Below are 17,493 nucleotides of genomic sequence, written 5' to 3'. Positions count from 1 at the left end.
CATTCAGTAGCTAGTGAGTGTTTTTTTTTTTTAAATTAATTTCTTGTTTTAAAGGGATCTCGGTGCCCTGCTGATGCCAGCATGCTTGGAGAGATGATGTTTGGGTCAGTGGCCATGAGTTACAAAGGGTCCACTCTGAAAATACACCAGATACGGTAATATTTTCCATTTTTGTTATATTTAGAATTTGATATCCATCCACTTTAACACTGAGGCCAACAGAAGTTAACCACTGTGATTTTTTTGGATTGGCTAATTTACTTTTAATAGTTAGTTAATTTACTTAAAGGGGAAGGAAACCTAGTTGGCGCAAAAACCCTCCCGTGTGTTGTCCACCCTCCCTCCTCTGCGCAGGTCCAGTCCAGGGAGTTCACAGACGACATCTTCTTCCACTTGATTTTCTTCCTGCTTTGACCGGCGCATGCGCAGTAGGAGCATTTCGCTGGTACGATCTACTGCGCATGCGCCAAAAGTACATTTTGACTTTTGGCGCATGCGCAGTAGATCCGTACCGGCGAAATGCTCTTACTGCGCATGCGCCAAAACGCCGTTCAAAGCAGGAAGAAGATCGCGTGGAAGAAGATGTCGTATGTGAACTCCCTGGACTGGACCTGCGCAGAAGGGTAAGTAACAAGTTAGGGGCATTTGCCCAGCGGGACGGGTAGGCCAGGGGGGAGGAGGGAGGGTGGGCAACACACAAGAGGGGGGGAGGGTTTTTGCGCCAACTAGGTTTCCTTCCCCTTTAAGGTATCCATTGGTCGTAACAATTACTTTTCATCTACACTTCCTTCAATAGGTTTTAAATTGTTTGTCCTTTCCTATCTTTGCTGATCAATTGTAAAGCATAGCACCATAAGCTTTAAGTCTTGTCCTTTCCAGTTACTTATAGCTCTAACCAAAAAAAATAAGTTACATTGTCTGTGACTAAAAGTAGACTGGTGACCTGATTTTGACGCTTTTTGTAGAAATGTGTTTTTGGTTAGAAATGTGAATTTTTAAGCCTTTTATTATTAAGTAGCTATTGAATTTGCATGTGCAAGCATATTCTGGAGTCTGGAGTTATTAATAATGAATGAGCAACAGTCTATATGCCGCCTTCATTTTCAGGAATTTGTTTTTGTTGCACCAATGACACTAAATGAAATGTATTGATAACCTGCTTTTAATTTGTAGATCTCCTCCCCAGCTTATGCTTAGCAAAGTATTTACTGCACGGACTGGGAGTAGCATCTGTGGAAGTCTTAACACGTAAGTACATTTACAGCACATCTTAGATGCACTGAGTTTGATTTTCTCGTATCAAAAAAGTTATTGTGAGTTGAGCACTTACCATTTCAAGTGTAGCAAGCAATATATCTGAAAGGATGGGTCAGCTGCGGTGCAAAGAATCAATATGAGCTTTACTTGCCTAAGGAACCCCAGAATGCTGCCGAAGGAATCCATTATTTAGCTACCATTTGAATTAATAAATAGTGGTGACAAAAGTCACAAAGCATTCCTCTGCAAATCAATGCACAAACTAAATTGGATGTTATTATATATAACTCTTAAATGGTGTTATTCTCTTCCAGACTTCAGGACAGCTTGGAATTCATTAACCAAGATCATAACACTTTAAAGCCAGACAACTGCAGCATTATGAATGGACTTCTTGGGAATATAGGTATTGTCATTTTTAAAACTAATGTGTATTAGTGGATGACCTACTCATCTATTTGGAAATGCAATTATTTATTGTAATAAGGACATATGTTCATGTCCTGTTCCCTAGTGCATATTTCCTATATGCTTATTATACCAGCTCAAGGGTTCAGCAACCCTATAACTGTAATGTCTAGGCCAGTGAACCCCAACCAGTAGCTCGTGCGCAACATGTTGCTCTCCAACCCCTTGGATGTTGCTCCCAGTGGCCTCAAAGCAGGTGATTATTTTTAAATTCCTGGCTTGTAGACAAGTTTTGGTTGTATAAAAACCAGCTGTACTGCCAAACAGAGTCTCAATGTAAGTTGACAATCCACATAGGGGCTACTAACTGGCCAATCACAGCCCTTATTTGGCACCCCAAGAACATTTTTCATGCTAGTGTTGCTCCCAAACTCCTTTTACTTCTGACTGTTGCTCACTGGTTCAAAAGGTTGGGTCTAGGCCTTCAAAGTTGTCTGCTGGTTTTTGACGTTTTTAGGAAAGCTGCACGATGATGGAGAGCTCAACCCAATCCAATGAATAACACTACAACACTTCAAGTAACTGCAAAAAAATCTGGATGCACACCTTTTTGTTAGACTTGTATCAAAAGTGGTTTATCAAGCCCATATACATCACAAAAGGCCCCCCCCTCCCCCGGGCCCTTTATCAGGCCTGTTGTGTCACACAAAAGAGCTAACTTAAATAGGGGTAATAAGGGGTGGTGATTGTCCCTCCCCCTGTTAAAGTGTCATTAAGAAAGCTATCTTTTTCACTGTCTGTGACACTGCACATTGCTCATTGTGCTCTGGGCTGGGGATGCTGTAAATCACCAAGCAGAAAATGTATTTTGTCAGTCATAAAATCTGGTGCTGCAGGCAAAGCATTAAATGCGGTCATTGAACTCCTCAGGACTTCAGTATCTTTTATTTTACAATGGGGTTGCATTGTTTGTTGGATAGGTGAGGACTATTTTTTTGTAGAAGAAGCTAAAAAAATGGATAAATACAGTATTTAGTTAGGGCTTTTTGTTTTTTTTTATTGTTAATGATTTATCATTCACTGGTTAATCTGATTTAGTTTTGCTTAAAAAAAAAACCCCAAGGCAATAACTAATGTTTATGTAGTATTCTTTTTCCTTGTTTAATTCAGAAGACCCTGAAGTATAGCCAATTTATGAATGCCACACACCATTATTTATTTTATTTTTTTTTATTTTTTTTACTTGAAGTCCAACATATAATGGAATATAGGGGTCATATAGAGATGCATTTACTAATAGCTGCCTGCCTCCTGTTCCAAATCAGGTGCTGCTGCTGCAGCTACCTCCACTTCTATTTCAGGCGGTAGTTCCAGGGATCCCTCAGCACCCTTTGTCAATAGGTGCAGTACACTTGCCTTAAAAGAATAGGGGGCACATATCACTCTCACACCGAACACCAGATATGATGCCAGCCGGACTTGGGAAACCGTCAGCACAATTGCGCTTGAACTGTGAGCACAATTGCATTAATTTTGACAAATCAGCTGCAGTTGTGTCAGGCACAGCTACCTCTGGCAAGCTCAGTGATACTGGAAATCTATGATCAAAAGCTCTACTATGGGGAAAAAACTGCCAATAAACCCTGGAAAACAGCACTTTGCTCACTGCATTTGCAGTCCTAACGGTAAGAGTGATGACACATGGAGTGTTTTGTAGCCTGCACTAAATCTCGTCCAGCACCAATGGCAAAATATATGAAGATACCTTTTTAATAGTGTCCGTGTGAACCGCCAGTTGTGAAACATTTGCACTGCATAAGTGCCAAAACGCATAAACCGCCTTCTGCATTTTCCAGAGATTACATGGTGCCAATTATTACCTCCAGCAATTCACACCAATGAAAAAGTATCTTCAGACTTTTTGTTGTCTGCGCTGGACGAGATTTAGTGCAACCGACAAAACTTCTTGCATGCCATCATCTCTATGTAAATACTTATTGCTACGTGTTGAAGAGATATTGATTACTCTGCACACATATCTGATAGGTAATAACGTCATCGGTCACATTTTTACTAGTTCCTTTTAGGGTGCAAAAGTTATTTAACAAGTAATTTTATAATATTTCTTTTTATACTTTAGTTGGAGGAATTATTTGCTTGTTATTCTATATAAATGTATATAACGAGAGATAATGGAAAATAATTTTGGGCTGTCATCCAGAAGGATGGGTCAAAATGGCAGTAGTGTATAATATCCAACTACAGAGCTATGTCCAACTGCCAAGCCTTAGTTAGTACATGTGAATAAGCCTAGACTGTACTGCTGCTGGCAGAAACAGAATAACCTCCTCTGCCTTGCTTAAAGGAGAACTAAAGCCTAAATAAAGAAATAGGCTAGAAATGTTGTACATCATGTTTTGGGCTTCTGTACCAGCCCAAGGCAACCACAGCCCTTTAGCAGGAAGATCTGTTCCTCCGAATATTCCCCAGTAGCTCCCCATCTTCTTTTCTGCTGATTCACTGCACATGCTCTGTGCTGCTGTCACTTACTGAGCTTAGGGACAAACTCACAATAAACAGTACAAATAGAATTGAAATGTCACAGTATAAGGCTGATCCGTAATTAATACAGACAATTACTACATGGCAGCACAGAAACCAGTGCAACTAGCATCAGAATTTAAAAATCAGCCCTGTAGCATCAGCTTATATTACAGGCCAACCTCATTTTCTGCTTGATAATTTGCAACAACCCCTTAGATTAGCTTCTCAACATCTACTCAGAGACCACTGAGCATGTGAGTGTAACCATACTAATTTTTAGGGTTTATTTCTCCTTTAAGCAAATAATCTTACATATTTCTGCTGCTTATCCAGAGTACTTGTTCTCATTTTCATGTCTGTCTAACAGTAACCTATTTTTTTCTTCATGGTTTATTGCTGCTTCAGGCAATATTTTGCTCTGCTAACCTTTATTCTTTTACCTGTATATTTTACACCTCAACATGTAGGTCTGTCTCAGCTTTGCAGCCCCAGACGGGCATTCTCAGAGCAGGGCCCGCTGCGTCTGATCAGGAGTGCCTCTTTCTTTGCAGGTGTGCTGTGTGAGGCTTAGTGTAGTGTGTGTGTGTGTGTGTGTATACACAAATGCATGACCTCTTTAGAGCTCAGCTTTGGAAGTAAAATGGATTAAGAACATTAAGGGATCCAATTTATGGGTGAAATGTACTTGTCCTGGGATTCAACTTATGGGTGAAATGTACTTGTTCTGGAACGTATTTTTCTTCTTCTTTTTTTTTTTTATATAATTTTATTTTTGTGTAATGTTTGTGATGCTATTTCCCTTACAATATATCTTTTTTTTTATTCTTATATAGCCCTAGTTATTGCACAAAGCACATTACACTTACTTTTTAGACACAGTCCCTGCCACATAGAGCTTAAAGGATTAGTAAACCTTTAAAATAAGTCAGTGTAAACTTGATGAGGGTGCTATTCTAAGAATGTTTGCAATGTACATTAATTATTTATTCTTTTTTCATTCCAAGATATTTAAGGATACATGTACTGTTAATAAAAATGTATTTTGTTCCAACAACACCACCAAGTAGTCAATGAAGTTGTCAGGAGTAAGAAAGAGGCTGCTCTGATGTCCTTCTGCTTAGAAAAGATTTGAGAATGGTTTCTATTTTTTTCCTAAGCAGAAGTACATCATGATTTATTTATTTTTTCATGGAAAGAGGCTGCTCTGAGGTACTTCTGCTTAGGAAAAAAAAAAGAAACCATTCTCAAATCTTTTCTAAGCAGAAAGACATCAGATCAGCCTCTTTCTATCTCCTGACAACTTCATTGACTACTTGGTAGTCAGACTGGTTGGGAACTGACCAGCAGGTGGCGCTGTTGGAACAAAATTCGTTAATATTAACGGTACACACATTTCATAATATCTTGGAATGAAAAAAGAATAAATAATGAATGTAAACTACAAAAGTACTTAGAATAGCACTCTCATCAATTTTACATTCACTTGTTTTAAAGGTTTACTTATCCTTTATGGTCTGGATTTATTGAGTAAGAAGGATTGGGCAACTTGCCTAAAGCCACAAAGAGTTAGCCCAACAGTCACTACCAGAAATGGCACCCAGGCTTGTAACATCTTAACCACTCGTGAGATAGCATAACATCTCTTTTAGCAGTGGTCATCCTCTCCAGTACGACGTTGAACTTTGGAGTATGAATACTGATTTGTTTAAAAGGCCACAGTTATATGGGAAGATCAGAAGAAACAGGCACGATTTACTTTCTTGTATTCTCCCTTGTACAGGAGCAATGTCACAAGCACTGCCTAGAGATCCTGATATCCGTTATGACAAGGACAGTAATCAGTAGCAATCAGATGTTGGGAATTATCTTGTGCACTACTGAACTGCAAAGTTCCCATAAGGCTGAAAATAGAACAGGTATCTCCAAAGCCGTACCAGGCAGTTCTGTGAAGGGAATGACTAAAGTCTCCATTAAAAATGTGTACTGGTTTAAGCTTAGCGCACCAGTAAATTTGCAACAAGTTTGCTAAAAAGCTGCTTGAAAACATTTCCTGTTCAATCATCAAGCCTCTGGAGTTTTCCGATATTTCGTTTTTTAAACTATACGCAACGCCATCGTTCTTTTAACAGCGTTTTGCTTTTTCTTCACAAAATCCACTGCTTAAATGTTAAAAGGGGCGCAAGACCGTCTTTGAGCTGTGAGCTTAGGTGGATATTTCCTTGTGATTTAGTAGCCTACAGACCGTAGAATATAAATTTATTTCCAAAGCTGAGCACAGCTATCCGAACAAAATTGCATGCTTCTAGAATACTGTATTTGATAGTCCTGATTCACACACAAGCACATGAACTGTTATTTCACATGTTAAAATCCCTGCTGAACAAGCTAAGACTTTCCTTAACAAAGGCAAAGCCTAAGATACAGATTCAAACTTTTTTTTCTCCGGCAACAGCATAATTTCTAATCAAGTTATGCTCTTACTAAAATGAATTACACTTTTTATGCCCGTGGAATAGCCATCTTCATAAAATTAAAAACTAATATTTTAATTTAACTAATTATCGTCTTAAAATCTTCACTGGGAAGTCCTTATTCAGCAGGGAATAGCTTTTGGTGGTTGGTTTGCATGACAGTTATTTTGATTACATTATTTGTACTCCACTGAAAATTAAACTTTCGCAGTAGAGTAGAAGATTAAAATAAGCACACGCCAGGTAATTTATGTTGCACAGTTTATCTGTTTGGTTTTTTACTGTCATTTTTTTGTTTTTACTCTAGTACACAGCAATCCTATGGACATGCCTGGCAGAGGAATCAATGATGACCGAGACAGTGGCATAGCAAGATCCGGTGAGGTTTACTGATGGGTACAGAAGGGTTGCTTTAAGAGATTTTACTTTTGCAATAAAATAGTGTTAATTAGTGGTGCATTACTGTAATAGTTATCATGCCATTCTCTTCATGCTTAGAAAACCAACATCCTGTTAGTTATGTGACTTCATGTAAAATTAAAAAACAGTAGCGTCTTTCTTTACTTCAGAGATTTTTGGTGGATTGTGACTTGGACCTATGCCTATTTATTATTATTATTATTATTATTAACATTCATTTATATAGCACCAGCATATTTCACAGCGCTGTAAAGTAAATGTGTTTATACAACTAAATCACATTAATTACATACATAGAACATATGGAGTTACATACATCACAACCAATACAAAAGGTGAGGAAGGCCATGTGCAAAGGAGCTTACAATCTAAAGGGAAGGGAATAAGACACAACATGTGGGAGCAGGCAAGATCAGAATTCAGTGGATGAGAGATGTGGTATTGCATTTGGTAGTTAAGCAGAGTGAGGGTAGGCTTCTCTATAGAAGTGCGTTTTAAGAGATCTTTTGAAAGCAGAAAGGTTGGGAGAAAGTCGGACAGACCGTGGGAGAGAATTCCAGAGGAGGGGTGCAGCCCTTGCAAAGTCTTGAATGCAAGCATGTGAGGAGGTAATGAGAGAAGAGTTGAGGAGCAGGTCAGTAGACGAGCGTAGCAAGCAGTTGGGTGAGTATATAGAGATGAGATCAGAGATGTAGGGTGGGGCAGAGTTATGAAGTGCTTTGAATGTCGGGGTCTAAGTCTGAGCAATTTTATTGCTTAAGGTGGCCATACACGGGCCGATAAAAGCTGCAGACAGACCGAGTAGGCAGCTTATTGGCCTGTGTATGGGGCCCCCTGATGGGCTTCCCCAATCGAGATCTGACTAAAAATCCCATCGGATCACGGCCGCATCTGTTCGTTGATGCGGTCCCGCGATCCGACCTCCCGTTACCATTCGTTAGGATCCGATCGTTGGGCCCTAGGGCCCACGATCGGATCAGCCCGATATTGCCCACCTCAAGGTGGGCATATCGGGAGAGATCCGCTCGTTTGGCGACATCGTCAAACGAGCGGATCTCATCGTGCATGGCCGCCATTACACTAGTGGAACGTGGCGTGGCCTGACTTTCAGGTTGCTCTCGTAATTACGTCTGGCATAGGACTGGGACAAAATCCCCCATAGGTTGGAGACACTGTTTCCAAAACCAAAACATCTTCACTTTGTCCTAGCTCCACATATAGAAAAAGGTGATTTCCATTTATAAGATTCTGTATTTTTCTGATTCATGTTGTACAACGCAAGAACACATTTTGGGAATTATACCGGAAAAAATTATAACTAAATGCCCTCTCTCTGTTTTTATAAATAGCTTCCCTCAGCAGCCTTCTTATAACACCATTTCCTTCGCCAAGCTCCTCGCTTAACAGCAGTTGTGCCAGTAGTTACCAGCGTCGATGGCGTCGTAGTCAAACTACAAGTCTGGAAAATGGAGTCTTTCCCAGATGGTAGGTTTTTCATTGTGGCAACCATTTTGGTAACGGCTTTGCGTAGCTAAATGACAAGGAAGAATATTTGTTCAACAAGAAGGTTATACAGTACTCTGTTACCCATGGAAGGATAAACCTTTATATGGCAACTCTTGGACAGAGTTATATAGTTATTTTTTACATGTATGGGATCTATTATCTGGTATTCTTGAGTTTTTCAGGATAAGAGTTTGTTATCTGTAAACTGGACAACCTTCCCATAATTTGGAGCTTTCTGGATAATTGCTGTCTAGGTTAGGGTTCACATGTATTACAAACTATGGGGGTAAGGAGCAAAATTTGCTACAGTTTGCCCAGGAGCAGTAACTTATAGCAACCGATCAGCAAGTAGCATTTACTAGTTGCCAGTTTAAAATCCAGCTTCTCATTGGTTGACATTACACAAACCCTCATATGTAATAATAGGCACTTAGCTTGCTTTCAAACAGGTAACTGGTAAATTCTACTTGCTGATTAGTTGCTATGTGTTACTGCTCCTGGGCAAACTTAGTGCCTTTTATTATATAACCCACTCAAGAGTCCGGGTGAATTGTAACTGCAATACAACTTTTTACCTATTTTATTGGTAGAATGTATTTTCTACTTGGTGTTTCCTCCATGAATTTCCAGGGGAAGCCATTGTTACTGAGGCACCCATATCAGTTACTTTTCCACCTCAAAAAAAAAAAATCTATATTTTCACAGGTCAATAGAAGAAAGTTTTAATATGTCAGACGACAGCTGTGGACCCAATCTGGGAGTTGCTCGAAAAAAGAAAATTGCCATTGGGGTTATATTTTCACTGTCAAAAGATGAGGACGAAAATAACAAGTTCCACGAGTTCTTCTTCTCCCATTTTCCACTTTTTGAGAGTCACCTGAACAAACTCAAATGTGCAATAGAGCAGGTACCTCTATTATTAATTGTAAATTAGACCTGTGAATATTAATTGTAAATTAGACCCGTGAATGCTACATGCATACATTTCCTAATAAATCTATATATCTTCTTCTAAATATTGGTGTATAAGTATAGAAGAAGCATACTGCTCAACTGCTGGGAGGTTGTGGATCGATAAGAGCCCATTGAGCCATTAGATATTTAGCCACTATAATAATATGTCAATATGACTTTATACGTGTGAAATATGTAGATTGTTCTAACTATACTGACATGCCAAAGTGTATTAATTTAGTTAAAATTTTTATTTAAAGGCCATGAAAATGAGCCGCAGATCTGCAGACCCGAGTCAGAGAAGCTTAGCGTACAACAAAATTGTAGATGCCCTAAATGATTTCAGGTGAGTTTTGGTACTTTCCCTATCTCATTTATTTCAGGAATCCTGGTAAGCATAAACACGTGTATTGCTAACAAACAAATCTCTTGTTGATATTAAACTGTTCTTATGTTGCAGTTGCTTTTACCCTTACTGGGTTACATTAAATACCCAGCTATAGTTCTTGGAAAATATCTGTGTTTTTATAGTTTGCATAAACTTAAGTGGTTAAAGAGGTTTCTGATACAGATAGCCTTTACCTTTGTAACTCAGTCTTGTCATCTACTTCTACTGCACCACTCACCATCTATAATCACTTTAATGTATGCAAGAAATAGTTTTTAAACTACCACTGTAGTCCTTTTACATAGAGTGCTGCACAAGTTCAGTAATAGCACAAACAGAAAAAACTAACACAGCATTGGATATCTGTTTTATAAAATACTTTCAGAAAACAGATATATATATTTTGCTGAAATTAATATTTTTTTTAAAAAAAAGGAAGACATTTTTAGCCTGGAAGACACTTAATTTTCAGTGTGTGTGATAAAACTTTTCTTAGTTTTTTTCAGCAAGACAAAAAAAAAAAAACTGAATTCTAAATGCAAGGCCCTGTAATAGGAAAAAATATTACAGTTTTGGTTTTAATCTGACTTTGGAATGTCATATGATCCAGTGCGTAGATTACTTGATTCATTTTGCTTCAGAGACAGAAATTTTAGTGTATAGCTAAATCATGAGATCAAGTCATTTTGCAGTGTAAGTCACTTTTTCATGGCATGTGATACTGAATCATTTCTTCCTTGCGACCTCCTGTCTTGCATTTCTATGCAGTTTTCATATTATTCTCTTCTTTATTGAAGCATGATGAAAGCAGAAATCATATTTACTTGCATAGTCTTTACCTATGTTATGTGAACATTAAGGGGGTTATTTATCAAAGGTCAAATTTTAGAGTTTTTTATACCTCAAATGAACTTGAATGAACTCTGCTCTACAACTCTATAACTGGAATCAGCGAGTTGGGGGGGAAATTGATTGATTTTCCGGTTAAAACGAAACTTACATTGCTTGAATTGATTGAATTGTTTGGGCAAAACCCTCAAAAAAAAAAAAAATCGAACATCATGAAGGCTATTAACATCTTCAAATGGTTGAAGAGACCTCTGCCATTGACTCCTACATGACCTCGACTTGGATTCAAGCTATTTCCAGAGTTGGGGTATATAATAAATCTCGAAAAATTCTAGTGTTTTTTTTTTTTAATTCGGGTTTTATTTTAACCCAAAAAATTGATTTTTCACCAAAAAATAACCTTGAAAAACGTGAATTGTCGTGGAAAACATGGATCCTTTTTAACTCGCCTATAAGTTCCATACTGATGAGATACTATCAGTGGAAATAGTGTAAGTACACAAAACAAGATCAGTGAAGAGCAAATCATCTTTAAATTGATCTTATTAGCTCTAATGTAGACAAGTTTTGGGGAGCCCATTGTACTTAAGAATCTCAATCTTTGCGGTGAATATATATGGCTCTCCTGTTCAGAAAAACGGAGGAATCTCGTTGCAATACTGTACTCTCCTCAGGATACTTATGTTATGACTATTGAAGGACTGAGCATAAAAAAAACTTAGCAGTTTTCGTGAAATGTAGGAATCTACCACTTGTGCTTAGTGCAGTGCCAGGATTTTTGTCATTCCAACCTATGCAGAGTGGTACTTCTCTGTTATGATTATTGATGGGCAAGCATGCTCAGCATAAAAAGTTTTGCAGTTCTCTTGAAATGTAGGAATCTACCACTTGTGCTTAGTGCAGTGCCAGAATAAAATAAGTTCTCCCCAGCTGCCAATGTTTTCCTAGTTGGTTGATGCATTGCAGAAGGAATGCTTCGTTGCTTGTCTTTGGCCGTTTTGTCTTCATCTGCATGCATTTCCTACATAAATAAATGTACACAACGACAGGGTTCAATAAGCAGTTCAAAATGAATTTATTAACAGCAGTCCTGTTACATTAATAAAAGCTTTATGTAATAAAAGGTGCAAAGTTTGCTATAAGTCTAATCACCTGTAGCAACCATAGAATTTGTTCACAGATTTATAAGTGCACACATTTTTGGTGGCTGTGAGTTACTGCACCTAGGAAATGTTTGTGCCTTTTATTACATACGGGGGTTCACTTTTATTTGCTTATAAAAGGTTGTCAGCAGACACACTCAGTTCCTTTCCAGAGGTCTGATTTGACTCTCTCCAGCTGTGGGCTTGGGGCTCTGCACCTGAATCACTGGCGGCACCCAGGACATTAATAACATGTGGAAGAGCAGTTTGGTTAGCTTGTTGAGTGGTATTCTGCATTATTGATAGTTACTTCAATAGTTGTAACAATTGAAAGGTTTAGCTGGATAGATACTGTGTTCTATGCATCAAGTTTAAAACAACTGGTATTGTATGGTTATTTAATTGTAAAGGCTTAAAGATTTCCTTTTATTTCCCCCATAAGTGTGAGTGCTTTATAAATAAAGGGTACTGTATTTTTATTCAAGTCATAGAAGACTGTTTCTCCCATTAATACTGTATTCTTTTCGAGTCATAGAAGACTGTTTCTCCCATTAATACTGTATTTTTTTTCAAGTCATAGAAGGCTGTTTCTCCCATTAATACTGTATTTTTATTCAAGTCATAGAAGACTGTTTCTCCCATTAATACTGTATTTTTATTCGTCATAGAAGACTGTTCCTCCCATTAATACTGTATTTTTATTCAAGTCATAGAAGACTGTTTCTCCCATTAATACTGTATTTTTTTTTCAAGTCATAGAAGGCTGTTTCTCCCGTAAATACTGTATTTTTTTTCAAGTCATAGAAGGCTGTTTCTCCCGTAAATACTGTATTTTTATTCAAGTCATAGAAGCCTTTCTCCCATTAATACTGTATTTTTATTCAAGTCATAGAAGCCTTTCTCCCATTAATACAGTATTTTTATTCAAGTCATAGAAGACCGTTTCAGACTTGCTCCCATTAATACTGTAAGAGACCTTTTATGTCTGACCAATCCTGTTCTGAAAGGATAAAAAACAAATGTGGCGATACAGTGTGAGTGGAGCAGGTGCACAAAGTCCACTGCTTAACATAACATTCGTATGTGTTGGCAAGTGATAGGCCAGGGGCTCCTATTTCTTTTAATCTCCCACTAAATTTAAACCACATTCATTTATGAACCGCTGCAAAAAAAAAAAAACATTAATCTCATGCTACCTTTATTGCCTTGGCTGGTATCCTTCTGTAAGGTCAAATGCAGCTGGCCCAGATATTATGCACGCCAAGAAATGCCCTTAACAGGCGATAGGTGGATGCCAGAATTCTGGGGCATATTCTACCTCCGCAATAATCTCTCCACGTGGTGTTTACCAGTAATACTGTCTCTCATGAGGGGCATGAATGCAGGCAGGTGGTCCTTTAACTATCTGGGAAATAACCAAGCATACCAAAGGAATCATTTATCTTCCCGATGGAATAGCAGTAAACAGTCTCTTATAAGTAATATCAACAATATAATATTGCTGACAGCGGGACAGCGACCATTTGCATTTCACAGTCCATTTATAGGAGAAGTGCCATTTCTCCCTTCTGAACTGCATCAGCATGTTCTCATAGGTGGCATTTTCAGATCTGCCCATTGGCTCAGCAAGGGACGCAATCCCCAATAGCCTTTTTTTATGGAGTCATTTATTGCTTTTTTAACTGCAGCAGAACAGTTGGCATTCTAAATTCTTACAAGCTTTGTTTTTACGAAACCTTTTGTTAGTAAACAGTAGGTGACTGCTACTTAGAGGTAGCAGTGTTTTGAATATATATCTGTCATAATGCATATTTCCCTCTGTTTTCTTTTCATACAGTTTCATTGATGTGATGTATTTCCTATATTAAATAAATCACAAGCACTTACCTGCATAAGAACTACAGATGCACCAAATCCACTATTTTGTATTCAGCCAGACCCGAATCCTTCGCAAAAGATACAAATTAGGGGTGGGTAGGGGAAAACATTTTTTAATTCCTTGTTTTGTGACAAAAAGTCACGTGATTTCCCTCCCCGTCCCTAATTTGCATATGCAAATTAGATTCGGATTCGCTTCAGCCAGGCAGAAGGAATGCACCGAATCCTGGATACGGTGCATTCCCAATAAGAACCAGACATCATAAAGGAATACGTGCGTTTAATTAAACAGTTGTGTGACTGAAGAAAAAAAATAGGCAATTTAGTAAGACTGGGCAGTAACTCGTAACAAGCAGTCGGTAATCTGCTTGGTTCAGACAAGGAAGAAAAATCTAGAAAAAGGAAATCATTTTGAAAAATATGGATTATTTGGATAAAATGGAGTCTATAGGAGACAGCCTGTAGAAGCCTACTGATTTACAGAGCTGGAGGAGAACTAACTTCTGCCATATTGTTTCAAGAAAAATGAGAACAGACTTTTATATTTTAGGTTTTTTTTTTCTTCATTCTTCTTCTTCAGCAGACTTTGGCATTATTCTCTCCTCTTGGCTTGATTAAAATCACTGATCGTACTCGAGAGCTGTACTAAATATACAGAATGACAAAAAAAAAAAGAATGATCTAACTTCAGATATATAAAATTGACTAAAAGGAGAGGATCTGACTTCCGTCAGTATTTAATTTTGTATAGGAGAAAAGAAGAAAAGTATCCCCGTCTTCTTAATCAGAAAAAATACAAAAGAATATATATTTTCACTGTGTGATTTGTTTTCAGTTAAACCATTAGGTCACGTGATCCAGTATCTATGAGTTCCCCCCCTTTTTTAAATAATTTATCCCACAAAGTGCTAGTGCTTAACCTCAATAAGTTAACATTAAATAGGGTAAAACTAAGACACAATTAATTTTCCTTTTAAATATTGTGTGTATTTGGTAATTTCTAACTCATAAACAATTCGTTTAACATTGATTAATAAATTACTAACAACCAGCTAAAACACCAATAAGGGTGGTAAAGTGCCACCAAATGTGATCGATTCACATATAAATTACTTGCAAGTGCAGTTATAAATATCTCTGATTCCAAGAAAAGGTAGGAAAAGGAAATTAGTAGAAGGGTGTAGAAGTCCTGTATTGTCTAGCTGATTGTTTTACTAACTGCGGGACCCCACAAAGGAGGAGAAGTCAGTGCTTCTGGAACTGTGGTCTCAATTCTATTTTAACTAGCTAGATTGAGAAGCTATCTTTTCTAAAAAACACACAAATTCCAGAGCACTTATAGTGAAAACAGTAAAACAGGAATACAGATGAGGAATCTCCTATAATCTGAGCAGAGAGAAGCGCCCAGATCACTATAAAAAAGTTTTTTATAAAAAGAACCCCCCAAGGTTTTATCTAAAAATGGTATAAACCAGTGAAAATGGAAAGCCAACGCGCGTTTCGCAAAATTGCTTTTTCAAGGCTGTGTGTGCTGCCACGGACGCCAAATATTTATAATCTTTCGAACATGCGCCGGCGTCATTACGCTGGCGTCATTACGCATGCTCACGCTCAACGCAATGACGTTGCCAAATTACGCCAGCGTCATTACGCATAGCGCAATGACGGCTTGTGTATAGTGATGTGTTCAGTGACAGCCTTGCTATAATCATTATAGGGGATGTTATTGGTGGGGATTAATTTGACTAAACTGTTAAAATATATCTTTATTGATTGCATTACAATTGTTAAAAAGTAAAATAAACTTAATCTTGATTTGAACGAATTAACTCTCCATTATTCATAATTTCTTATGTTGTGTATCCAACTGATTTATACAGATTCCATTAAATCAATTCATACTGCATGTAACCATTGCTAATAAAAGAAAATGTTTTTATATACCCGTTGATTGTGTAGTATAAGAATTATTAGTAGTCATATTAGTTTGTTCGACGAACTCCTAACTGGTTAATAATAATTGGCTAACTATCCCAGTATAAAGTTCATTAATGATTCCTATTAAAAAATCTTCAAATGAATGCTGTGAAAAGATTATTTTCGTTAATTCCATGTGGGAATACAGTGTTCATCTTATATATCCAATAACTCTCACGTTTTAATAGGGTCTGTTCTAAATTTCCCTTTCTAATTCCCAAATTGATTTTCTCCAGTGCCCAGACCTTAACTTTAGAAGAATCTATAGCGTAATTTGGCAACGTCATTGCGCTGAGCGTGAGCATGCGTAATGACGCCGGCGCATGTTCGAAAGATTATAAATATTTGGTGTCCGTGGCAGCACACACAGCCTTGAAAAAGCAATTTTGCGAAACGCGCGTTGGCGTTCCATTTTCACTGGTTTATACCATTTTTAGATAAAACCTTGGTGGGTTCTTTTTATAAAAAACTTTTTTTATAGTGATCTGGGCGCTTCTCTCCGCTCAGATTATAGGAGATTCCTCATCTGTATTCCTGTTTTACTGTTTTCACTATAAGTGCTCTGGAATTTGTGTGTTTTTTTAGAAAAGATAGCTTCTCAATCTAGCTAGTTAAAATAGAATTGAGACCACAGTTCCAGAAGCACGGACTTCTCCTCCTTTGTGGGGTCCCGCAGTTAGTAAAACAATCAGCTAGACCAGGGGTCCCCAACCTTTTTTACCCGTGAGCCACATTCAAATGTAAATAGATTTGGGGAGCAACACAAGCATGAAAAAGTCCCTTGGGGTAACAAATAAGGGCTGTGATTGGCTATTTGGAAGCTCCTATGTGGACTGGTAGCCAACAAGAGGCTCTACTTGGCACTATACTTTGTTATTATGCAATTAAAACTCGCTTCCAAGCCTGGAATTCAAAAATAAGCACCTGCTTTGAGGCCACTGAGAGCAACATCCAAGAGGTTGGAGAGCAACATGTTGCTCACGAGCTACTGGTTGGGGATCACTGAGCTAGACAATACGGGACTTCTCCACCCTTCTACCAATTTCCTTTTCCTACCTTTTCTTGAAATCAGAGATATTTATAACTGCACTTTAAGTAATTTATATGTGAATCGATCACATTTGGTGGCACTTTACCACCCTTATTGGTGTTTTAGCTGGTTGTTAGTAATTTATTAATCAATGTTAAACGAATTGTTTATGAGTTAGAAATTACCAAATACACACAATATTTAAAAGGAAAATTAATTGTGTATTAGTTTTACCCTATTTAATGTTAACTTATTGAGGTTAAGCACTAGCACTTTGTGGGATAAATTATTTAAAAAAGGGGGGAACTCATAGATACTGGATCACGTGACCTAATGGTTTAACTGAAAACAAATCACACAGTGAAAATATATATTCTTTTGTATTTTTTCTGATTAAGAAGACGGGGATACTTTTCTTCTTTTCTCCTATACAAAATATCCAGAATGAGTAATAATTATAATCCAGAGATCACTGTTTTACCACAAGTGGGTAATTTTTGGGAATTAAACCAGTCTAAAATGTTTTTTCCTATGTCTAGAACTGAGTAAAATGTTGTGCTAAGTGCTGTATAGTTCTTTATAGCATCAGGCATTTAGTGTGTGAGGAGCAGGGTGTTAGCCTGTGTACACGTAGCCTCTGTGCCGTGCCCTTGCTTCATGAACCATTTA

The 17,493-nt window shown here is 37.7% G+C and overlaps 1 protein-coding gene across 3 annotated transcripts in view; it reads left to right on the top strand.

Moving 5' to 3' along the window:
• Positions 1–17,493, top strand: part of fnip1.L (folliculin interacting protein 1 L homeolog) — a 74,903-nt gene that overhangs the window by 45,096 nt on the left and 12,314 nt on the right. For 2 of the 3 annotated variants that reach the window (XM_041586176.1, XM_041586177.1), the window contains exons 4-11: positions 55–155; positions 1,174–1,248; positions 1,572–1,663; positions 4,677–4,760; positions 6,988–7,059; positions 8,450–8,585; positions 9,312–9,513; positions 9,821–9,906. In XM_041586176.1, coding sequence (XP_041442110.1) covers positions 55–155; positions 1,174–1,248; positions 1,572–1,663; positions 4,677–4,760; positions 6,988–7,059; positions 8,450–8,585; positions 9,312–9,513; positions 9,821–9,906 — 848 coding nt within the window. The remainder of the gene's footprint in view (positions 1–54; positions 156–1,173; positions 1,249–1,571; positions 1,664–4,676; positions 4,761–6,987; positions 7,060–8,449; positions 8,586–9,311; positions 9,514–9,820; positions 9,907–17,493) is intronic. The other variant, XM_041586178.1, reaches the window with a different exon arrangement.

The sequence above is a fragment of the Xenopus laevis genome, chromosome 3L (assembly GCF_017654675.1).
Source record: "Xenopus laevis strain J_2021 chromosome 3L, Xenopus_laevis_v10.1, whole genome shotgun sequence".
In the NCBI taxonomy this organism is placed as follows: Eukaryota; Metazoa; Chordata; class Amphibia; order Anura; family Pipidae; genus Xenopus; species Xenopus laevis.
Note: the sequence above shows the minus strand (reverse complement) of the source record. Positions and strands in the feature narration are given on the sequence as shown.